Source organism: Seriola aureovittata, chromosome 17 (assembly GCF_021018895.1).
Source record: "Seriola aureovittata isolate HTS-2021-v1 ecotype China chromosome 17, ASM2101889v1, whole genome shotgun sequence".
NCBI classification, from domain to species: Eukaryota; Metazoa; Chordata; class Actinopteri; order Carangiformes; family Carangidae; genus Seriola; species Seriola aureovittata.
In genome coordinates, this window is record NC_079380.1 from 7,784,685 (window position 1) to 7,810,085 (window position 25,401).

General features: G+C 40.7%; 1 protein-coding gene across 5 annotated transcripts; it reads left to right on the top strand.

The window, feature by feature from the left end:
* Window positions 1-707: 707 nt before the first annotated feature.
* Window positions 708-24,218, top strand: med25 (mediator complex subunit 25). 5 transcript variants are annotated; one of them, XM_056402471.1, is made up of 20 exons: window positions 708-844; window positions 1,507-1,656; window positions 1,755-1,800; window positions 1,901-2,025; window positions 2,173-2,271; window positions 2,827-2,947; window positions 3,079-3,235; window positions 4,550-4,674; window positions 4,823-4,898; window positions 5,251-5,513; window positions 7,241-7,342; window positions 12,895-12,980; window positions 13,079-13,136; window positions 13,258-13,365; window positions 13,985-14,161; window positions 19,778-19,891; window positions 20,122-20,193; window positions 21,379-21,549; window positions 21,663-21,783; window positions 22,651-24,218. In XM_056402471.1, the coding sequence occupies exons 2-20, from the start codon at window positions 1,511-1,513 to the stop codon at window positions 22,752-22,754; spliced, it is 2,271 nt and encodes a 756-aa protein (XP_056258446.1). In that variant the 5' UTR covers window positions 708-844; window positions 1,507-1,510; the 3' UTR covers window positions 22,755-24,218. The 5 variants fall into 5 exon arrangements, with proteins under 5 accessions (XP_056258446.1, XP_056258447.1, XP_056258448.1 ...); XM_056402472.1 differs by having other exon boundaries at window positions 19,781-19,891; XM_056402473.1 differs by having other exon boundaries at window positions 12,898-12,980.
* Window positions 24,219-25,401: the final 1,183 nt, after the last annotated feature.

The window sequence follows — 25,401 nt, forward strand, 5'->3', positions numbered from 1 at the left end:
TCAGAACTGCTCTTAAATATCCCATGGTCAAGGTTCAAAACACTCTGGGACTCTGCTTTTGCTGTTTTAGCTCCAATGGAATGGCCTCCCTCTCGCTGTCCGGTCAGCTGAGTCTGTACCACTCTTTAAACACTTTTAAAGACCCACTTGTAGGCTATTGGCTGGTGTTTTTTATAAGATTGCTATTTATCCCTGTTGGTTTTATCTGCCTTATGGTTTTGTGTGGTTTACAACATTGTTTGTTTGTTTTTTGTTTGTTTTTATGACTAATTGAAATTGAAATTGTTTTGAAAAGTGCAATAGAAATAAAGTTTATTATCATTATCATTATCATTATCATTATCATTATCATTACTATTATTATTATTATCATTATTATTATTATTATTATTATCATTGTTGTTGTTATTGTTGTTGTTGTTGTTGTTGTTGTTGTTGTTATTATTTAGCATTGTAGGCTTACTTCAAGCTCAATCGTAATTGAAATGAACAAAAACATCCCTGCTTTTGGACAGCACCTGTAAAACGTTGGCTCCCAGCGAACTGTGCTGAAATGTACTGGCCCTTGGTTGAAACCAGTTGCTGACCTGCTGTGATTAAAGGCTTAAAACTGTGGGTGGCAGCACTCCGCCGCGGAGCGCCATTTCTGTGCAAGAAGAAGACAGGACGAGGAAGTTGTCCAGTACGTCACTGTTTGTGGGCGTGTCGTTTCGTCACTTCCGTCGAAAATACAACAAATGGTTAGGCTAGCTGCTCTGTGTAGTTACTGTCAGTTCAAGCTCATTTTTCCCTATTTTTGTGTTTAACTGATCCCACGACTTCACTTACAGCCGCACACCATCAGGTCGGTCCACATCCTTTTCTAGCTCGATGGTAGCCGGCTAGTTGAGGCTAGTTTAACTGTGTTAGCTTAAGTCGTTCATGGACGTTTACCTACTTTAGCAATCGTTAAATGTAAAGCTCTGTCCAGTTCAGCTGTTGTGGACGTACAGAAAGCTCTTGCTTTCCTTTGCTTGCTTTCTAACTCAACAGCGCACTGAAATACTATTAGGCAGGACTTAATGATTTGTTTTAGTGATGGGTTAAATGATAACCTGCTAGTATGCTAGCTCCAGTGCTCATGAACTTTAGCTTTCTAAAGTTCTTACTTTCTCTTTTGGGATCAATAGGAATGCACAAATTTTAATGTGAAACAAGATGCGGTTAAATTGAAAAAGCCTTATTTACAAGGCTTGAAGCTTTTGTTTCTATAACAAATAGAGAAATGTGATGCTCAAAAAGCCAAGGTGTCTACTCATAAGCAATGTTACACTTTTTTTTCTCTATCCCAGAGAAGCAGTTTGTCCTTACAGTCAGTAATAATGAGCATTGAGAAGCTTTGATAATGCTGCTTGTGTCTCCCAGTTGTTCGGTTACTTTGGATTGCAGTTAAAAACTTAATGGATTCATGGATTTGCAGGGACGGGGGCTCATTAAATGTAAAATCTGCCCCTTCTCCATGTCCAGATCCATGGTGGCAGGTTCGGCACTGATGGAACCATCCACTAAGCCTGGGAGCAACCAAGTCGCTGATGTGGTGTTTGTCATTGAAGGGACGGCAAATCTTGGACCCTACTTTGAATCTCTAAGGAAAAATTACATACTTCCAGCTATCGAGTAAGGGCACAAAGACGCTCCTTTGCGAAGTTACTGATTATTATTCATGTAGTTTTGCTCAAATGCCTTTGTTTTATATCTGATTTTATTTACCATAGATATTTCAACGGAGGGCCCCCGGCAGAAACAGATTTTGGTGGAGATGTGAGTGTTTTCTCTCTTTTTTTGTTTCAGAGAGCAATTTCAAAATAAGGCTTTTGTTCATATGGCTAATAAAAATATTCCTGTATTTTGTTACTTCCAGTATGGAGGAACACAGTATGGTCTTGTGGTGTTCAACACAGTGGACTGTGCTCCTGAGTCATACGTCCAGTGCCATGCACCAACCAGCTCTGCCTTTGAGTTCGTCTCGTGGATCGACAGCATCCAGTAACTTATTATAAATTATTTACTCAATTATTACAAAGGAGACGTTCTCCTGATTTTAATGTTGCCTTTTCTGTTATCATAAGATTTAAAACGGAACAGAAAATATGTCATTTTGAATATTAAATAATCTCCTGTTTTCCCACACAGGTTCATGGGAGGTGGAGCAGAAAGTTGTAGTCTAATTGCAGAGGGGCTCTCTGTGGCCTTGCAGCTCTTTGATGACTTTAAGAAGATGAGGGAGCAAATGTAAGGCAGTCACACTGCTCTCTGATGGAAGGATCATTACTAAATAATATATTGCTCCGTTAAAAATTATATAACACTTAGCTCATTACATCTTGGATGTGTGTCCTGTTTGGTCACAGTAAAGTAATGGAATCTGTGTGCATGATCATGGAACCTTGTTAATGGACAAAATTATTGTCATCTATTTGCTTGATAACTCCAAAGGACTGGGTCAGTGAGGTGACTCAGTGACACGTTGTCCTATTGTTTAATGTGGACCTGTTGAGTGTCTTCATTGAAGTAGCTGGAAACAGATCTACAGACTGTACTTTTGTTTCTCTAAATGTGAAGCACCAAAACTGAATAGTGAAGCCATTGTGGAAGTGTTTTACCTCTAGTTCCTCTGATGCCCTCCATAAGCCGGCTCCAGTAAACTACAAGTGTGGAAATATCCTCCAAATTCTGTCATTTTATTAAATTTTTTTAAACAATGCATAATAATGTGATGACTCAGTAGGTGATTTACTACTAGTGATTAAAATCTTAACCTTTCACTTTCTCTCCTGCCATCACCAGAGGTCAAACCCACAAGGTGTGTGTGCTGCTGTGTAACTCTCCCCCTTATCTGCTTCCTGCTGTGGAGAGTGTCAGCTACACCGGCTGCACAGCTGACAACTTGGTCAAAATCATCAGAGATGTGAGTTTTTATTTTTCTCCTTTAGGCTCTTGGTGGTATAGTATAGAAGTGTTCTTATTTAGTGTGTTGGATAAAGAACACCATTGCTGTTCTTCATTGAATGTATTTTATTTTCATGTTCTTTATTTTAGAAAGGAATTCACTTCTCGGTGGTGGCTCCTCGGAAACTGCCTGCTCTGAGGGCTTTGTTTGAGCGGGCGTCTCCTGTAGGAGGGGTGGTTGAACCCCATCCAGACTACAGTCAGGACCCCTTCCACATGGTTCTAGTCCGTGGCATCTCACTTCCTGGTGAGAAATATTGTTTAAAACTTGGTTTGTGTGAGCAGCCTGTGTGGGATAGAATATGCTTAATATTGTCTGATTGATGTTTTTGACTCTCCAGTCTTAATCATCATCTGTGAATAAGCACAGAGTTTTTTGTGGTTCACAGGTAAAACAGTTCATTCCTTCATTTACACCATTAAGGATAAACACAACGACAACTATATATATTTTAAAATGAGCTAAACCTATTTTAGTCACCTCTTTATTTTTTCTTTTTCTTTTCTTTTTCTTTATTTACTAAATGTACTAACTTTTTTAGGAGGGGTTATATTGTAATCTATTCTATCTAATATGTACCTATATACCTATCTAATATGCCATAGCTATCATAAAGTTGGTATTTCCCTTTGTTGTTTTCTGAGAAATAACTACTGTAAGGGAATGAAATTTAAGAAAAAAGAGTATTAAAGAAAATCACACGTCTTTTGATCTAATTCTTTTTAAATTATGTTATCTTTAAGAGAACTGCAGAGTTGGTTGGGATTAGTTATAGTTATAAGTTATATTATATAGTTATAAATAAATCTTTGCTCACAGTACAGCAGACAGAAGCTAAGACGAGAGGAGTATTTAGGAATGATAATACAGTGAAGTACTTGTTCAGGATGAACAATGTGCAGCAGTATATAGAATAGTGTACTTTTATAGATTCAGCTGTAGCATCTGCATTCTTGTAAGCTTCTTATCTCCAGACACACTTTTGATAGGATGTTACACTACTTTTTTTGCATTCCTTCAGGCAGCGAGTGAAGAGTAAAGCTGGCATTAATGTTGTTTATCTCTTTCCATTCATCTTTTTCTTTCTTTTTTTTTTGGCCGTGCTTTTCAGTGAGCTACTAAATTGCCCTTTTATTATTTTTTCTCTGCAGTGCCTCCTCTTTCAGCAGTAGATTCTCCTCCAAGCTCCTCTCTATTTATGTTTTTATTTCATTTTGGCCAGTTTCCTATAATCACATCCCTGCTAATTTGGTTTTAAGATACTAGTTGCTAAATTAACGTGTTAATTGCTGCTGGAAATATTAAAAACGTCACGTAGTTCTGCTGTAAGATGAGTCTTTAGTTTGTGGTAGTTGCAACAGTTGTAAATAAAAACTTTTCTTCCTTATGGCTACCCCTACACTTTTCTCTGAGTAGTTAAGAATTTCTCGATAAATATGTCTCATTCCTCACCTAAAGCGAGGCACTGTTGTCCTCCTACACTGGGCCTTCAGAGCAGTCTCAAGTTTATGTTGCAGGACTGTGTAAAAACTCTAAGCTTCTCCCATTGTCTGTCTCCAGTTTCCTCAGGTGGAGGACCTGGGCCGCTCAAACCTGTCCTCCCTCCTCAGTCATTGCCTGTCACTCAGCCTCTCCCTGGAGCTTCACAGCCCCCTCCACCCATTAACACAACCCACCCTTATCAGGTAATGGGCAAGCAGCCATACAGCATAAGGCTGCCTGGAGACTAATTCCTGCCGCCTGCTTTTGGCTCAGTTTCAGACAGCGGTGTTTATGTTCCTTCCCTAAAACGTTTTACCCAGCATTGTCTTCCTTTAATCTGCTTGCTGACAGAATCCGGCCTCCATGACTGCTGCTCAGGTGGCTGCACAGATGGCCGTGGAGGCAGCCAACGTCCAGAAGAGTCGCTGTGAGTTACCAGTGGACTCTGTGGGCCTTTTGTGAACAATTTATGTTAGCCAAGTTTTAGTTGCAGGGTCTCAGTACTGTGACTGTGTCTGTGCGTTTTACAGTAACGCTTGCTCTCACTTTTTCCAGAAAAGAGTTTTCCTAGGACAGTATCACTGTTCTGATGCTCTCACCTGCAGTGATAGTAATAGGATCTTTGGATCAGTAAAAAATTAACAGTAACCCAAAATAAATCTACAGTCAGAATGGATAACTTATAGTGTCTCTATCCGTGTAATGGTCATGTTCTTTATATGTTCTTAAACGTGGCGTCTGTTCAGGTTGTTGTTGTTGTGTTTTCTCTCCACATCCAGTCCCAGGAATGGTCAATCAAGGTCCCCCGTTCACCAGTCAACCACAGATCCCCTCAGTCCCCGGGGTGAAGCTCAGTCAACCCAGCATATCAACGGTCACCACAGCAACACAGCCTATGATGTCACAGCAACAAGTCCCTCCAAATCAGCAACAGCCAGTCCCGCCCCCAGGACAGCCTACACCCAATCAGCAGCCGCAGCAGCCACCTCAGCAGCAGCCCACAGCAAATCAGCCCACAGCCCCATCAGCGCAGCCCAACATGGTAAGATGTGACAATAATCAATACGAAACCAATGAAACTATACTATTGTTTTAAAACCAAAACTTCTGCTACAGCAACTTAACAGCATGTAACTTGATGTGTAGCCTTTGTTACGGGTTCTACTTTTTTTTTTTTTTCACTTTCCTGAACCTGAATTTCAGCGCTGCTCAGGAGACCAATACTACATCAAAATGCCATGTAGCCTCCAGGCAAAAAATGCTAAGTTGCGAACCCAGGAATCCCAACACAGGACATATGTTTAGATAAACACTGCAAGGAGGTGTGTTTCAATTTACTATGTTAATTTAATGTTCTGATTTAGAATACCTGGCCTGCCTGTTTTTGGCTGGCTTGTGGTTTAATTTCAACTTTGCACCATTTCATTGTTGTAAAACACAATGGAAACACATAACAGAACCTAACACCAAAGCCTCATAGGATAGGGTTACATTTTTTAAAGTTTGTCTTAGAACAACAGTCACATACCCACATGTACATTAAAACAGTTATTGGTTGCTGTAATCATTCCTCCTGTACATACTGGCCATGAAGCAATTTCCCCCTAACACAATTCCAGTGTAAGAGATGGGGGACTAAACCTGCTGTACTTGTTCTGGACAAAAATGCATTAGAGTTGGACAAACCAAGAGGATATCCGTCTAAATGTCTGTTTAGTGCCAGATCGCCTCTGTGCTGCCACAGACAGTGTTTCTTTGCTGACCAGTGGTGGAGGGACAATAACACAAAGAGCAAATTTTATACTAAAAAGTCAGCAACTTGGAAGATACTGGCACGATTTGATTGGCTCAGACTGCTGAAACAGGAACATCTGCTTATCCTAGACTAGATAACTGCATCATAAATCTCATCAGCTGAGCTGTTGTCAGTCCACATTTTTAGGTGTCCTGCCGGTGGATCTGATGTCCACACCTAACCCTGGTCATTTGGTAAAATGATTAGTCATGGGTTGTACATGGGCCTTTAGTATCAAAGCAGTATGAGGCATGTTTTAGTTAACTTGTCACTCACTGGAGGAATGTTTGTTAACCTTGTGTTGAATAATGTTTCATTATATTTGTTGTAGTTTCATCATGGTCGACACTCTGTGGAGTTTTAACTGTCCCACGGCACTCAGCCGAAGACTTGATTTACTATTCTCACCCGCTTGTAAACAATATCAATGTTTAAATCATATTGATATTTTCAAATGTAAGTGCCCCTGCTCAATTTAGGAATCAGAGAACCAAGACTTTAATCTGTGATGCTGTATCACCAGCAGCCTAGAGCGGACTTTGCAGACTAACACACTGTGTGAAGTCTAATATCAAAATGAATTTTAAATGTTAGAACCACTATCAGATCAAAACCAGAAGATGTTCCCTTTTCCCTAGAAAATCACTGTGGGTACACTCATTGTTTTTTCTGTTTTCAAATTCAATCATTAATTCTTCTTCCTGGAAGCAGAACATACTTGTGAGTCTTATTTTAATATAGATGAAACTGTCTAAAATTAGCCAGATCTAATATTTAGTGATGTTCCAGTTTAATCAGCTCTACAGAATAACATATTTCATATTACCAACTTAGTGGGAAACATCATTTAGTCTGTGTTTTTTTTGTTTTTCAAATTGACAAGTGCACTTCTATTTCTGACAGGTAAAGGTTCTGTTCCTAAACTGCACCTGTAGGCAACATGTAACCCCCTGCTCTTCTGTTTGCTTTGACAGCCTGGTGTGTCTGGACCTCAAAGCAATGCAAATCCAATTGGACAGCAGCAAGGCGTGGCCAATAAGATTGTTGCATGGACCGGCGTTCTTGAGTGGCAAGAGGTAACACTCAGTAGAGAGCCTGATTTTAAACTGATGTCCTTTTGGGCGAAAAATGACTCCCACTCTGAGAGAGTGGTTGGTGCCCTGAAAAGAGAGCTGCAAATTGAAGCTACGTAAGAAACTCTTCAAAACTGAAAGTATTATTCAGATCATTGCCTGCACATTAATTAGAATCCCCAGTCATAGTACTGACAACTGAATTTCAAGTGCTGTTTTTTCCAAAATGGATAGACCAGCATTTAGGATTAAAACTCAGCTATCGAGTTCAGTGGTTCCCAGCTTCAGTCCTCCAAATTCAGAGGACACAAGTTGGTTTAATGAATAGTCAATATTTTAGTTAATAGGCTCCTTCACTTTACTTCAGATGAGAACACTGATATAGTCGCATGTTTGTATGGTGAATATGAGACCACAGCCAGCTTAGCTTAGCATAGCCTAAAGGATGAAAACAGGCTCTGTCTTCCAGCACCTCTAAAGCTCACTAATTAACACGTCATATCTCATTTGTTGAGGTTTCTATGTGTTTTTGAAGTTGTAGTAACAGCAAGTTGTATTCTTACGGGGGTCGTGTCCTGCAGTATTTCTTGGCCAGACGCAATGACACCATGATATGGATGTATATCAGCACTGATCTACAAATTCAATTTCAATTCACAAAGTCTAGAATTGATTCATTTCAATTCCGGTCTTGATGATTCAGTTACATCAGGTGAATACCAATTGTGTGTAAAGCACTTCTCAGACGTTATCCCCGGAATATAAATGTCTACTATATTCAACTAGTGAACAACACTGTTGCTTTCCTTGAATACAAGATTGTGTAAAGCACACATTATAGCCTAAATTGGAACCACATTTCCCAGGTATAAAACTGGATTCATTTTCCTCGTCAAATACGAAACTATTTATGTCTTTTTTAGGCACTTGCAAGATTAATTAAAAAAAAAAAACTGCATCACTTACAAGGGCATCATCATTATGCATATTAGTTTTAAGAAAAAAGCTATCCCGTACAGATACACATGGACTGTCAGTAGCACTGTAAGTTTGAGGACAGACAGGACAGAAACTGAAAGCCTAAGACTAATTCACATCAAGTACATTTTTATTTATATATCGCCAAATCACAGCAGAAGTTATCTCATGGCACTTTTCACACAGAGCAGGTCTAGATTGTACTCTTTATAATTTAATCTGCAGAGACCCAACAATTCCCAACAAGAACAAGTAGCTGGAGATGTTAGGAAGGAATACTTCCTTTTAAGAGGGAATATGTGAAGAGAGAGAGAGAAAGGTGCACGTCCTGGATGCTCATGTGCTTGACAGAGTAAACAAACAGAGTCAGAGAGATGCAGTGGTTTTCAGAAAGTTTAAAGTAAAATCATCGGCAGGACAACATGGACTATACTGTGTATACTGGGTTTAATTGATCTAATGAGACTGTGGCCGACCCGTCAGTGGTTCAATGGTAACCTGTACAAGTCTGGAATAGTAAAAGAATAAGGTGCTAACTGAAAGTTAAGGTGTTAAGAGATTTAAAAGTTTGGATTTGAAGGCCTCAACGAAGTCAGACAGTCTGATGTCAGCAGGGAGGTTGTTCCAGAGCAGGGGGGCCTGCTAGGAAAAGGCTCTGCAGCCAGCAGATGTCTTTTTAACTCTGGGGACAGACAGGAGCCCTACATTCTGAGAACGCACAGCACAGGATGGAATATAAGGTTTAAGGAGATCAGACAGGTATGAATGAGCAATAAGTTTATATCATTAAAAGCAACTTAAAATGTAATGTGACAGGGATAGGGAGCCAATGAATGGAAGCAAAAATTGGTGTAATGTGGATTCAGTTAAAACGCAGCATTCTGAACCATTTGAAGACTTTTCGTACTAGTAAGTGGCAGGACAGAAAACAAGGAATCAACGCTACAGTAATGAAGTCTTGATGAAACAAAGACGTGAAGTAGGATTTCAGCATCTGCCATAGACAGAAAATTATTTTAGCTATGATATATAGGTTGGCTGTTTTAGCTGTCAGACTATGGAAAATTACTTGATCAGCCTGATGTCAATGTCGGGCTGGGCAAATGACCAGCATCTCATTTTTATCTGAATTTAATAACTGGAAATTCCGAAAAACATCCAGCTTGGACAGTGGAAATGAATTCCAAGACTAGGAATGATTTGGCCAGGAGGTGAAATATTAAGAGAGGAAAGCAGAGTGCCAAGAACAGAGCCCTGTTGTTCTCCATATTTCACATCAGAATATGTTGATATAGTATTATTCATGTGCGCTGTTTGTGTTGACAAGACATCAGCCTGATATCTCTGTCTCGCAGATGCAATCTCTTCTCACTATGAGATGGTCCACATAACCTGTAATTATTCTCTATATTGTTGTGACTCAGGGCAGTGCATACAACCAGCTATCATCTACCTTACTTTTCAACTTAAAATTATAATTTTGTGCACATTGTAATAATTCGTTTTTTCAGAAGGTAGACTTCTTACACATCATGCAGCCCTAACTGAACCACTTGAAAGTAGCCGATGCAAACACATGATATTTATCATGCGTGTTTAATTAGAAAAGAAAATGTAATGATTGGGATTTTAACAATCGATACTGATTAATTCAAATAAAAATTACAATTAATCTGAAAATTTCTTTTTCTTTTTTATTCAGCCCTAATCATCAAGTCTATGCTGTTTGTTTGATTTTGTTACCGAAAGACTGCTCTCAGTCTTTATGCTAAGCTGAGCTCAGCAGCTGTTGGCTCCAGCTATATATTTACCAGACTGATAAGAGAGTGGTATCGATCTTCTCACCTTACTCTCAGCAATTAAGTGAATATTTCACGAAACATCGTACTATTGTTGTAGTTGACTTTTCTGGCCGGGTGTTCCAGCTGTAAATCTGCCTGTAGTAGACAGCTGGAATAAAAACTGGCATGACCTGAGAACTGGAGTTGGTAACCACTGCCCTGCCCAACATATTGTGATCATCACCACTGTCTAGGACCTATCATCATGGTAGTACGTCTTAATAACCACCTGTCATTGATTACACTGTGATTAATTGCACATCATTTTACCATCCTGCTGCTATCGGCTTAGCTCAAGGTCAAATCGATTTAGTTTACAGTTGCAGTGCTGAGGCAGGAAAATGGATGTTAATGGCTTTTAAGCGACACTCATGAGGCCTTCAAGTGTTTGTGTTTGGTGAACAGACTCTGATCAATCTCCCCTATCGACTATAATCTCATCCTCCCTCTTCTGTTTGTAAGAATTGTTAAAGTCAGTTAAATGTACAGGAATAAAAGTGAAAACCTCAGGAAACTTGCAAACAACCCGTGGACTGATTAGGAGCATGAAACATTGCTCTTAATTTGTTACTTCCTCTTGTCAGGCTTTCAGCTCTGATTCTTCTCTGGTGTAATCTGTAATGTTGAGAAGAATTACACCACAGACACTAAAACTCATTTAAAGAAATGGTTGTTGATTAAAAGTTCTCACAAAGGATGCCAACTCACTTGGCTGGAGCTTGTTCTGTGTACAGTGTTATCAATATGGTGCGTTCTGTTTTGGCTGAATTTCAATCTGTTAATTCTGGAAAGCTTTTGTCGTCTAAAATGTGGGGTAAGTTTCCAGAATGGTTTCGCCAACTTTTTTTTTTTTTCCAATTTAAGGTGGATGTGTGTAAACGGGATTGTTCTATCACTGTCCACACACCTGGCTCTCTTCCCCTCTTGCTTTAGCAAGCTCTGGGAATAAATAACCCATTTGTCTGCAGAGAAAGCCTAGCACAATACATTTGTAATGGGCAGCACCAGGACTACAGTAGGCCTGACTTAAATGTGATTGATTGATCATTGATCCTTTATTGATGCCCTGGAGATGAAGAGTGCTGGCAGTTTTCCCAGTAGAATTGCTGCATTGATCTGTTTGGAAAGTCGTTTCTTTTTTCTTTTGATTCTTGACATTTTGTTAAAGAACAGGTTATCTGTACATTTTTAAAAGTCCATCCATCCATTTATTTTCTAATTGATTGTCCTGATTGGAGTCGCAGTGGCAGGAAGGTGAACTGGGCAGCCCACACGGCCTTTTCCTCCGCAATATTCTCCAACTGCTCTCAGGCCAGTAAGAAGATGTAATCCCTCAGCATGTCCTGGTGTCCCATACTGGGTTTTGAATCCCATAGCACCTCCAGAAAGGGACAGTTTGGAGGCATCCCTAGCTGAACGCCCTCAACTGAACTTATTTGCTACATAGACAGAGAGACAGCCACTGATGCTACAGCTGGAATACCTTGACTTTCCTCACTTGGGACAGCTGCTCGTCCTAGATTGAGCAATCAAGCTTATACCTGCAGAGAACCATGATGTCAGACTTGCAGGTGCTGTTTCTCGTTCCAACCGCTCCAGCGAACATTGAATGTCCTAGTCAGACACACCCAAAACGGCAATGATATTCACAAATAGCAGAGGTGCCACTCCAATGTCACCAATCCTTAGCAGCACTTTGATATCCTGTCAATAAATATTACAAACAACAGAGAAATAATCCAGAGATTCACTCACTCTCATAACCCTCTCTCCATTGGAAATGTTGAGCTTTTGATGTAAAAGTGTGAACACAGCTTTTGCCAGGAATATAGTGGGTACTCATGGATCACAGCACCAACCAACTCACCTCATAATTTTGCAGCAACTCTGCAGTTACAAGCCTTTTCAGATTTACAAAATACTTATAGATGGAGATAATAAAAAAAAAAAAAAAAACTCATGACCCTTCAGTTACTTGTGAGAGAATAGAATATTGACCGAAATGCCTCCTGAATTTGAGGTTTGAAAATTGAAAATCCTTTCTGGCACCTTCACAAAGACTTTTGCAGGGACTGTGAGTGTTGTGCTTCCAAGGTAGGAGGTGCACCATCAAGTCCCTTTTTTAAAGTTAGAAATCTAGTGGTGTGAATCATCATATACCAGGTTCAGACAAATACACAATATTTTTGTCTGATAAGATAGTCATTGTGTAAGCGATCACAGAGGCATAAATTCTTGTTGTGACTTGGCCGTGAGAAACAACAGACAACACATTGGTCCCCAACCAAAGGCAGGGGTGGTGTTGTCATAGCTCCATGAACCTTTCCTCTGTTCAACAGTTGCACCTATCAGCGACTACAACGTCATTCCTCTTTCATTGCCATGTTTACAATGGAAGACAATAAAAAATTTTGTTTGTCGCGAGGCGTTCGGTGTCGGTTGTTGTCCACCATGATAAACTACATAGGATAAAATGATCAGTTGTTGCGCCTGATGCCCTTTTTCGTTCCCAGTGCCCGACATCTGTCAGGTCAGGCTCTCATCAGGTTTATATCATGAAGTCTGAACCCGGTATTAAAATTATGTGTTGAAAGTAATTCATTTTTTTTGCTTTTTTTGCTCCTCTATGTGTTTTTCTCACTTCCTAATTTTTATTTCTGTACCCCCCTACCCCTCCCACCCCTCCCACTCCTCCCACTCCTCCCACTCCCCGCTTTCTGTATTAATTCCCTGCAGAAGCCTAAAGCCTCATCTATGGATTCAACCACCAAACTGACACGTTCTCTGCCGTGTCAAGTGCATGTCAACCAAGGAGAAAACCTGTGAGTAGCCAGATAAACACTGTGGGCCTCGTCTGTATTAAGAGGATTTGTTTCAACACACAATTTGACATTGCCATGTTATTTGTGTCTCCAAACAGAAACACAGACCAGTGGCCACAGAAGCTCATCATGCAGCTGATTCCACAGCAGTTACTGGTGAGACCATTTTTTTTATGCTATTGTGTGTGAAAGTGCTGTGCCGACTTCTGTCTCCAGCAGTGATTTTGTTTATGAATGATGCATAACTTGAGTCCTCTCTCGCCTGCTCTCTTTGTAGACAACCTTAGGTCACCTCTTCAGAAACTCCCGAATGGTTCAGTTTCTCTTCACTGACAAAGACGTGGAATCTCTGAAAGGCCTGTATCGCATCATGGCCAATGGTTTTGTAAGTTTTCTAGCACTCTACCTCTCTCAGAGCCTTGAATATGTTCTCCCTCCACGTCCCTAATGTTATACATCATTCAGTGTGACACAATACATTTTCCATGAGTGGCAACTGAGTGCAGGTCCCACCTCTGTCCAGTAGATGGACTGAACATGAAGCTGTGTTGCAGTGTTGCAGGAAAGACTGTAGAGGGGGTTCCAGGCCATACATTTAGCTACTTTCAAGCTAGATAATAGGATTTGAAACATGCTTTGCCATCAGTTCAGACAAGAAAACTTTAATTGTTTAGTTTTGATTCAGTTGCAGAAGGCTAGCATAATGATAGGGGTTTTGTCAGTGTGGTGCATTGTTAATCAGGTAATACCATTGAGAAATAGCAGAGGCATTAATAGTATTTAGTCCAGCTGAGCTCTGCCACTTTGCCTGAATTTGATTTACGACCCTGGGAAAGCACAGTATGAATTAAGTTAATACCATTTGCATTCAATTTATAAAACCGATATGTTTGATCGCGCAAAGGAGCTCAGGAGTAGGTCATGTCCCCATGCCGGAGCCCATCCCATAATTACGCCCATGTCCCATGTCAAGGTCTTAATCTGCCCTGTGACCCTCCCTGTAGGCCGGCTGCGTCCACTTCCCCCACACCACTTCACCCTGTGAAGTGCGGGTGCTGATGCTGCTCTACTCATCCAAGAAGAGAATATTCATGGGCCTCATTCCCAACGACCAGAGCGGCTTCGTCAATGGCATCCGGCAAGTCATCACCAATCACAAGCAGGTCCAGCAGCACAGAGCGGTGAGTGGTGATAGGAGGAGGAAGTGGAGCCGGTGGGAAGAGAGGGAAGGTTTCAGTGTGGGAGAGAATATGTGGAGTCGGAAGACCAAACGGAGGTGATAATGAGGAGGCATTATAGAGGCGCACCGGGGAATTGAGGTGCATTGTTTAAGGCATTAAGGCACATTGTTATTGACATTTCATTTAGCGAGTCCAGTATCTTCACAGCAGCCACTAACGTCTCTCACTCTAGTAGAGGCTAATGGGGCTAGCATTAGCTAAATTCCTACTGGAAGATTAGCTGACTGTTGTACTCCCACCTCATTATCTCTGCTTAAGTGTGGGAAATATAGGTGCAATACATATGAGCTCTTTATTTGTTTCATCCACAACAAAATCATCACCCAAACACAGTGCATTGTGCACTGTTAGATTATTGCTCGTGCTGAATATACTATGTTAATGCGCTGTTGGTGCTTGATAGCTTTTAAGCTTTTCTTTTATACTTTAATTGCAAATAACAGCTTCAAATGACAGCACCTACAGAAATTAAGGATTACATCTGTTTTCTATTATTTTTCTCTACCTCATACAAAGCAATGAAGGATAAACAGACACACCTCTCTGTTTAACGCAATACAGTTCAGCAGCAACAGATACAAAATGATTGAACAGTTGACTCAACATCTCTGTTACACAGATTGTGTCACCTAATAAACTGACAATCGAGTGTATGTTCTTTGTAACCACTGAACACATCCCAGGGGGTGAAACACTAGAAATGGCACACTTCCTGTGGTAGGAAACCTTTCTACCTTTACTACACTGGGAACTGTTGGCTGGTTGGTCATATTTGGAGCTAAAACGATTGGATTGATTAGTTGATCAACAGAAAATTGATTAGTAGTCATTTTGATTATCAATTAACCATTTATTTTAATTTAATTTTTTAAGCAAAAATTCCAAAATAGTTCCAGCTTCTTAAATGTGAAATGTGTTGGTTTCTTTAGTTCTGTGTGATAGTAAACTGAATATCTTTAGGTTGTCGGTCAGAAAGAACAAGCACTTTAAATATGCCACATAAGATGGAGGAAAATGTTCACGAAAATTCTTCTTAATTTTCTGACATTCATAAACCAAACATCTTAAAAATAGTCCTATTACTCAATAATGAAAATAATGGTTAGTTGCAGCCATAGTCCTATTACACCTGTCTTGTTTCGCAATACCCATGCAGTGTAATGTCATCACAGCGGTTAAAGAATATATTCATATTCATTCTTTGTGTATATCAACAACAACAGCTTCATCAAATCAGAATATTCACACTAGTTTCTCCGTCACCTTTGCTATAATTTGATAATGTAGAAAGTTTTGATATTTCAGCTTTAAACAAAGCAAAGTTCTGGTTGATGCTAATTTTCCAGATGTTAACATTACATTAGCGATGGAGTGGCGGCGGTGTGTGCAGTGGTGTGTGCCAGTCTTTAAGGACAGAATAAGGAAATTTAGGGACAAGTCCCCTCCTTCTAGCCCCGGTGAACCATGTGGACCAGCTCTTGTTGCAGAGTCCATTACAGGTTACAAATGCTGCTTCCTTGTCCACATGACATGGAAATTTCCCTTTCCCTCACTGCTCATCTTCATCCCCGGAGACAGGGTGATTTAAAATGTGTCCTCTGGATTAGCTGTCTTTTCCATCACTGGGTTCCACTCAAGCTTATTGCATCCAGTGAGGAGAGGTTCTGCACGGTTGTGAAACAATGCAGCATCCAGTCAAAGAGAAAGCAGCATGCCTCCGTTTAAAAATGAAGCCTGTTGTCAGGTTTACATGAGATGGACTACACTTCTCCTCGCAGCCTGCTCTCATCAGTGGTGATAGCACTTGTTTACTCACCCTGCTAATTTTATGCCGCTGCAAAAGCGCATCAACCCTATATGTAACTTGGAGTCATGTGTATATGAACATCAGGACATTTAGAGGAGGGAGAAGACATGAAATTATAATGAAGATTTTTTCTCCTACCTCTTGTGTATCATCACATATTCAGTGCTGCATTGCTAATAGGGAAGCGCTACAGCAATCTTAACGTAATTAAAATTTCAATTTGGACCAGTAGTTAAGGTTTCCCTGTGCAAAGCCCTGGAGTGGCATTCTTTGGGAACGAGATTGTAGTTTGTTCTGTTCATGGCAAGACAGAATTGAATATTTTTCCCTGAAATGGGGATATAGGCTCTAAATCTTGATACAGGATTTTAGCGGTTACTGGGTTAAAGACAGGAGATAAATCATAGATGGTAGAAGAGAGAAAGAGGCAGCTGTTTTGTTACTTCCCTCAAAAGACCTAAACCTGTGTGTTGCACTCTTATTTTGGTCAGAAAACACACCATGCATTAGCACAATCCCTGGGTGATTTGTTCAGATTCAACAAGATGGATGAAGGAAGCTGTCTTTCTTTTTTTCATCCCGTTTTTCTTTGCTGGTTTAGAGGAGGGATGAAAAACCCTGTATTTGTCCTTGTCTCAGTGAGGAAACACAAGCCTCCACAGCAAGGTTTGGCAATAATACCTGTGTCCCGCAGTATTTGAAAAATAGCAATGTGTCTGTTTCATTACCATCATGAAAATATTCTGCTGTGCAATGTGTGCATATATAGGCCATAAAAGGCCTTTATAGTGTTTGTCCAGCACCATGTGTATGTGTGGATGAGGATGCTATGAAAGTGATGACAAAAGTTTTTGTAAGGCGACCATACTGACATGTCACATGACAGCTTTGTGCTCTGTGGACCCCGAATGACAGGCACACAGAGGGCCGGTAAAGAGATGGAGAGGGACAATAAAATGTATGCATGTTTTGATGATGCAGTGTAATTTCTCCCAGCGCTCCCAACAGCCACTGACAGAAACAGGTTGCCCACCCTGTTGCTGCATCCAGACTAAATATGTAGGGGTCAGTCATTACCTTGTTCCACATCTAAATGTGTGTGTGTGTGTGTGTGTGTGTGTGTGTGTGTGTGTGTGTGTGTGTGTGTGTGTGTGTGTGTGTGTGTGTGTGTGTGTGTGTGTGTGTGTGTGTGTGTGTGTGTGTGTGTGTCAGAGCCATGCACAGCTCCACAGTGAAGCTATGGCAGACAACACAGCATTAAACATCTTTTATGTTATTTTGAGAAGTGTAAATATATTTTCAGTTCATTATGAAACTGTGGTGGGACCAATTAAAGTGGCGGACTGCCATCTAGGTAATTAATAGGAAACACTGAATGAACATAAAAACACGTTAAGAATGTTAATGTAATGTAAGATGGAAAATCACAGGTGAAGTCTACGGCAGGAAATGGTGTAGCAGTGAGTAGCGGCTCCCTTACACTGATTTTTTTAATCAGCTGCTAATCAGCCAGTAATAATGTAAACGGCAGGAAAATTTGGGGAAGGTTTAATAGTGGCCAACTCTACTCCACAGCACCTGCAGAGCTAACTCAGCAGCTCTGCTGACAGTATCAAATCTGGCCTTTTTAAAGCAGTTGTCAATAGTCTCATGTTGCGATTTTCTGTCTTTTCTGATTCCTTCCTTTTAAGGACATGACTGTGCAAATAAAATGTGAATTTTGTGTATATGTATTTTCAGGGAGAGGTGTAAAAGTTAGAATATAAATCTGAATAATCCCAACCTATATATAGTTGTTTCCAGAATCTGTTGGCAGGTAAAGCAACAGGCTGCCTCCTCTCTTTTTACTTAGCCTTTAACTGCGGATTGATAATGTATATGACTTTCCACACACCAGACTGCCGACGGCTTTAGTCATCAATCTTCAGTTTGTTTTAAACCGTGAAATCCAGAATAGCAAACACCTCAGCAGGAGGTGCTTGAAGTTAAATCTCCACTGGTGTATCATCATCCTCCATGTTTGTTTTTGCTTTCCTTCTGCAAACTGTTGAACAAAGGAAGTGGATATGCAGACTCAGCCTGACACTCAATGCTGTTAACACAGTAAACATCAATTACATGCTGCAAATATGTTGACTGTAAACATAGATTATGGATTCAGTATAAATATCTGAATTTGTAGGATTTATTCATTTATTTGGACTGAAGTGCTGCTCACAGGTTTGATGATTCAGCTTTTTAAAATAAAATACATTGGTCCTCTGCAAGGAGCGATTGGCAACCATATGACTGTTTACATATTTTATCCCTACAATAAGGCATATCCTTATCATTTAGCCTACAATTTCAGTAATTGTGGGTGTGTGGCTCTTATTACTTATAACTACTTTTAAATGAATTTAACTTTCAATATTACTCTGCCCTGATGACTTAAAAAATAGATAATTTGCCAACAAATTGAATGTGGTTTTAGTCATTTAGTGTCAATGCATCTTAATTTATAAGTTAATACACTCACCAGATACTGCTCTTTGTTTCCATCTGGAGCTTAAACAAAAGCCACTTCCCAGCTTACATTTTGATAGTAGAAGGACAGGTCAAACAGGATGACCCCTCACTCCCAAGTCAAACTGAACTGAGATTCAGACCACCAAAAGACAATCCAAGCATCTTTGATCATTACAAGTGTGAGACTGCCTGTTTCTGGCTCAAATGTAGTTAAACAATTCTTCATGCATGTTCAGATCATCTGTCACGCTCATGATTCTGCCCTCCCCTCGCGCTCAAATCTAATTCGGCTCTTTCAAATCTGTAGCTGCGCCCGCTCAAATGTTGACTCGCAGACTGAGCGGCGCTTGAATTTGTTTTGTGCTCGCTCAAATCTTTTACTGTTGTCGATATACTTCCAGAGTGTTTTAGTTCTGAGTCGCAGCAGAGGGACAGTAACACAAAGTGAGACTTTGGTACTAAAAAGACTTTTGTAGATACCCAGTTGATTACTTTGTCTTACTTCTGTTTGTGGTATAATCATTTTTATTGTTTTGAAAACAGTTGGTATAATTTGGGGAATGAAGTCAGTGCTGTCAATGAGTTAGCTTTCAGCTGCCACTCGAGGCCCATTTTTCTTCAGTGTTTATTTTTTTACACTTTGCCAAATTATTAGCTGCTGTGATGAACGTCAGAGATGTGTTAACCTCACAAACTGTAAGTTACACTGAATCTAAAAATAAGTGTATTATACCTGTATGTATAGATCTGACTGAGTTTTAACTCCAAAAAGGAGTGTGATTTTTGGCACGTGCAATAAGAAAACTGCTGACTGTGTTGATTAGCAGGCCAGATCAGTGGGCCAAACTACCTACCTTCCTGTTGTTTTTAGAAACATGTTTTATCCACCTCATACAGTGTCATCTCTGTGCCGAGGCTTACAGTTTAAAAAGCCTGTTTAACCAAAGATCTGCTCTGTTTTAACAACGCTTCATTTATTTTACGGCGCGTTTTGTTACTGTGCATCTCCGTGTGTTTGAATGTTTATGGATGTGTAACACTCCCCCTCCTTTGAGTAGTGTTGTGGACACTAAGAGCAAAGTGGTTTGCCACAGTCACCTAAAAGTATTTGTGCTGGGCATATTTGAAACATTAATGAGTATAGAGGTGAGGCAGAGTAGTGTGCATACTGAGTTGATAGATAAAGGTGATAAAATGTTGTGTACTCACTGCTGTTTCTCATGCTCTCTGTTTCAATGCAGCAGCTGGGCGGCGCAGGGGGTCCAATGCAACCTGGTCAGGTCCCCCCCAACCAGAACTTCCTTAACAGGCCCCCTGGTCCCATTCCTGTCTCCCACGGCAACGTCCAGCAGCAGGTAAATGACCCCGCTCTGTGCTGGCATGTCTGCCTGTGTTTCCACATCAGTTTCCCTCTCTCACTGCCTGTTGTTGACACCTTTTACTGCCGCGATGCCTGCTGACTTCTGCATGCCTTACTGGTAACAATCTCCTCCGCTGTCCTCCTCTGTTTTTTTTTTTTTTTTTTTTTTTTTTTTCACACTTCCACCCCCCTCCCCTCCTTCTCTCTGATCTGTCCTGTGCCCAGTCTGTGGTGGTGGGCATGCCCCCTGTTAGTCAGGTTTCTATGATGGAGGAGCAGCAGAGGCAGAGCAACATGGTGAGACCCACAGTAGCAACATGTGGTCAGGGTGTCCACAGGTACTTTAAAGTCATACATTTAGTTGTTATAGGTTTCTGTTATGCATTGACAGGTTTCACTGAACTACACAGATTAGCACATCACAGATTTATCAATACGACACTGTCGTTATGTTGCCCATTTACAGTGTCAGAAACGACCAGAAATAAGGAGCAAGCTGCTTTGTTTTTCTTTATTTTAAATGTTAAAATCAATTCCAGTCTTTCTTGTGGACATACTGTATATCTTTTGTTACACATACTCTAACACACATTAAAAACACAACACAGTGTCATTCATCTCGCTGCTCAACATCAGGCAGGTCCACAGCTAATTTCCTGTCAGTATGTGTTGACTTTACAGCTCCCTGCTGAATGCTCCTCTTACAGCATGCCACTGGTGCAAAAAAACAAAAAAACAAAACACTGATAACATGCATGCATAAGTTTGTGTATCTTTTTGAATAGGAAGTGTTTGTATTGAGCATGAGGTGACGGGCACCACAAAACCAACAGGAAGGACAGACCTTGTCGAGACATGATGGTTGACATCATACAACTGCTGTCTGCCCTGTTTGTCCTCAAAGGCCATGTTACTGCCATCTAACAGGTGGTAGACATTAGTTTCACTAATATCAGCCTTAAGCTGGTAAATACTCCTATTTTCAACATGTGAGTCATTTTTTTATTATCACTTCCACAAGTGCCCACCTAGATGCAGCCGCCGCTTCACATTCTTGATTGTGGCTGATACATCAGTGACGTTAAAGTCACTGTATGTGTGAAAAAACCATCATGTGTAACCAAAATCTGCAAGATTTTTTTTAACAACTCATTCATTGCATTCGTGTATGGCATGAAATTTGCTCCATCTCCCATTCGCTCCTGTTGAAGCATACATAGTGGTCAAGGTGATCTCTATTCAACTTTGACCAAGCTGTAATTCTCGGACAGCCAATAGAAACACATCTGCACACTGTTTGTAAATGTAGATTTTATTATTCAGCTGAGTCTTTCATCACCATATTTAGTTAACTATCACACTACTAGACTACAAATATAGCAATGCTCTACACTGTACAGGTAGTGAACGCTTTGATCAATACGTTGGGTGAAATGTAATGTGACCAAACCTCACAGCTGGTTAAACTGTGCATTCCCTCAGATGACAATGAGAGCAGCCGGACCGTCCAACCAACAGCCGCCGGTCAGCGGCGCTCCCCCCAACCAGGTCGCACAGAGTGGACAAGCCCAGCCTCAGGGTCCCATACTGCGCCTCTCAAACCCAGTAGCCAATCCACAGCTTCGCAGTCTCCTACTCAGCCAGCAGCAGCCAGTAAGAGAGCAACAAATGGCCGTTTGACTGAATCACCCTGTAGTAAATGTCTCATTGATTATCAAGTGACTGTAATTACTCTGTTTTTCTCTTCTGTCTCTGTGTCCTCGCAGCAGGGAGCGGTGTCTCACATGACAGGCATGATGTCTCACCAGGGTTTAGGGCAGCAGTTGGTCCACTCAGCACCAGGAGGGGGGGCTCAAATGCAGGGCCAGTGGAGGCAGCCCTTGGGAGGTCAGCAAGCACCCCCACAGATGTGAAAAGATTTATGACTCAAGTAGACATGAAATTTCAGAATACAGGTCTGAAAATGTACCTGAAGGGCAAAAAGGTTGATATCTAAACAGATATAAAAACTTAACAACATCGACAGCATCATGCATCCAAAGTTAAATATAGAAAAGTTCTAATCCTATTTATTGCAATGCATGTCAACTTTACATCATATTTTCCAAAGCACACATATATTCATTTATTTATGTTACCAGTTTTAAATATGTGTTTTCCAATTCCACATGCAGGTGTCTGTATAACAGACATCACCCTACAGAGACTTGCTTGAGTTAGATATTCCATCCCAGAGTGCACGCTGCCCAAAATTTTTCAAATTCAATTCGTCAATTATTTTTGTGCACATTGATTTGAAAAAGTTTGCAGAACTTCTGGTACATTTATGTATTGATCTCCGAGGCTCCAACTTTGAAGATTTCCACCACTGAAAAATTAATTTCCTTTTCATAGCCAGAATATGGTTCCATTCAGACAAACACCAGGTGCACTGAAGATGAGTTACGACCAGCGCGAGTGCAGATTGTTTTTCTCAGGCCTCTTGTCAGTCATTGGTCACTCTTTGTGGTTTGACAGGTTATTTGCACTTAATTTCCTAAAAAAAAAAAAAATGTAAATACTTTAATATAAGAATCTCCTTTCACCTTGCTCTCCTCAGGAAGAAACACAATCAGTGTTTACCATCTTGCTTGAAGTCTCTTTGACCTTGTGCATTAGTTTCATCCCTGAAATCATAAAGACAATCCCTCTAATAAATCTCTCTTCCTCTCTTTAACTCTTCAACTCCCCACCCCCTCCCAAACCTGTGTGCAGGTCAGATGCTGATGTCTGGAGGTCAGAGAGGAGCTGTGCCTCAGCCCGGGATGCCCCAGGTCTCCAGTGTCATGGAGGATGAAATCCTCATGGACCTTATCTAACTGAGCATTGTGGACTCATAACAGGAGGGTTTTTAGATGAATCTCTGCAGCCATTATCCCAGTTTGGACACATACATCCCCTCTGTTGCTTTACTGCTACAAATGTTCAACATAATTAAGGAGCGAATCATGAGTAGTTTCTTCTGGGTTTTTTTTTTTTTTTTTTTACGGGACTGAGCAGCTGAAGTTAATTAGGGGCAGACAATGCGAGCATTAGTTTTTCATGTAAATGGTCAAACCGGCAGCATGCTAATCCTTCATGCTACACCCTGGATGCAGCCAAACCATTGGAAACAGTCAGTTATGTTGTGCTTCTGGAAACTCTACTCATCTATAATTTTTACATTTTATCATTTAAAACTGAAATGGTTTTTTTTACCTTTTAAATTCAGATTTTTCTTTTTTCTGTTAGATTTTTTTTTATTATTGATAAAGTTGTTTAGGGAGGATTCAATAAAATGAAGCGTAGACAACTGAAGAAGTCATTTCTCGTTGTGAAGAGGTTTTTCTGTTCATACATGGTGATGCTTTGATTCATTTGATATACAGCCAGAGTCGTCGTCCCCCCCCCTGCGTGAATGCAGCATGGACCCTGAAGGTGAGAGAGAGACTGGAATAGACACAGTAATAGATAGTTCAGTGTCTTTTTCTGCCAAATAGTGTCACAGTGTTAATTTTAACTACTCCAATATGTCGTGGAACCATAGAGAGTCCCCCTTGTGCCAAGTAGTCCTACCAGATGGCATCAGTTGGCCATGTTTCCTTTGGCATAACATACAATCAGGCTGACCGCATGCGCACATGGCACAGACTTCACATATATGCCATGGTCTGCTTTCGAAACGCACCCTGGCATGCGGACGCAATGCATTCAAGTTAAACCCTGCGCACCAGCAAACGCAATCCCGTCATGTACCTGATGGTGACATTGGTGCTGAAGCTGCAGAGCTGAGCCGAGCGCGCACGAGAAGAGAGAAACGCACGTGAACTTTGCTCAGCCTCGCACATGACACCTTCATGATATAGTCATGTATCAATTGGTGCTGTTTTTTTCACACTTGGACACTGTGTATACACATACACTCTCACCAACAGGAAGTGATGTCAGTCCCCGTCACCTGGGAGACAGAGACGGTTGCTAAGATACCGTGACAGTGGGTTCTTGTTTCTGAGCTTTTCCTCAGCCCTGCTTTCACATGGACTCTCACAGATAGACACTAGTCCCTCAGTGGCTGGTGTTCATCCCTCCCATCCCTTAATCACTGGCCGGCCCTCGGAGCCCGGCTTAGCTTCACTTTATCTTCCTCTCTCGCACTCGCTCTCTCTCTCCATCTATCTGCCTCCATCTCACTATCAAGCTATTAGCGCCTGTCTGAGCTCATAAGTTTTTCAGTATCTCTTTTATTAACAGCAGAAAGGTCCGTATGATGAACAGTAGTGGTAAATAAAATGGTGGCTTATGGTTATGATGGTCATTTGGCTTTACTTTAAGAAAAGCATTAGTTTATGTTTCTCCTTTAGCCTCATCAGCCTGATGCTGTTCACTGTATATGGCCTCCATTAGTTCCATTATATTTCCCCACCATGATACACTTGTACACAGTAACTTAAGAACAATACACCTTAAATGGATGATAAATGTGACCTGAGGTTCCATCAAAGAACCAGGATCTGATGAGAATTTTAATCTTAAACTGACATAGAAAAGAAAAGTAGAATTTCTGAAAACTAGTAGAAATCCTCAGTTTTTTAAAATACAAAATTCACTTAACCCCCATTTGTGCATATAGTCATAAAGAAGTATTCAGTGATTAATGCATTAGCTCAGTGGTTCTGTTCGTGTTGCAGTGGACTAGTTATTGTCCAAATGAAGACAATATGATGTTAAATTGAAACATCACAGCTTTAAAGTGAGGTTTAGTGTTAGCCTCTCAGAGTCCTTCAACTTTAATATCTCATACAGTCGTAGTTTCCCCCATGTCAACCTGCAAGTTCAGATTATCGACCAGCAGTGGCCTTTGGCTGAAATCCAGCAGCTCGGGTTCGAGAAATATGGATGTGTATTTGATTAAACAAAGAAGAGTAACTTGGTTAGGTTTGGATTTGCAGCATAACAAAAGTAGACGCACCAAAGCAGCTGATGAAAAAACAAAACAGGATTAAAAATCAGTCATTTAGAAAGTCCGACACACAATAAAAAATACAAACAGTAAGTTAAAACAAGTTGATAGTACATGTACTTCTACCTGGCCATCTCCTCCAGCCACTGGTAGATCCACATTTCCCATATCAGAGTGGGTCTCTAATCTGGAGATCATCACTTTTGAAATAAAACCTGTGACTGTCAAATTCCTTCACTTTGGGCAGCAAATGCCTCCCAACTCCAACAGGACAATCGAACATGTTCTAGGAGACAAGGAGGTGCTGGCGCCAGGCAAGTTTGGAAATACTTGTATTCAGCCTTTGACTGAGGCCGCGGTGTTCCAGTTTTCCCCAGATAATGAGAAGGCTGCATCTGTCATTGAGAGGAAGGCTCTGACTGTTGTTTGTGCTTCGGCACAGGGTGGCAGTTTGCAGATGCCTGAAGTAGTATCAGGTCTGTCGGACAGACCTGGTAAACCCTAATGTTTAGTGAGGGTGAACTGGA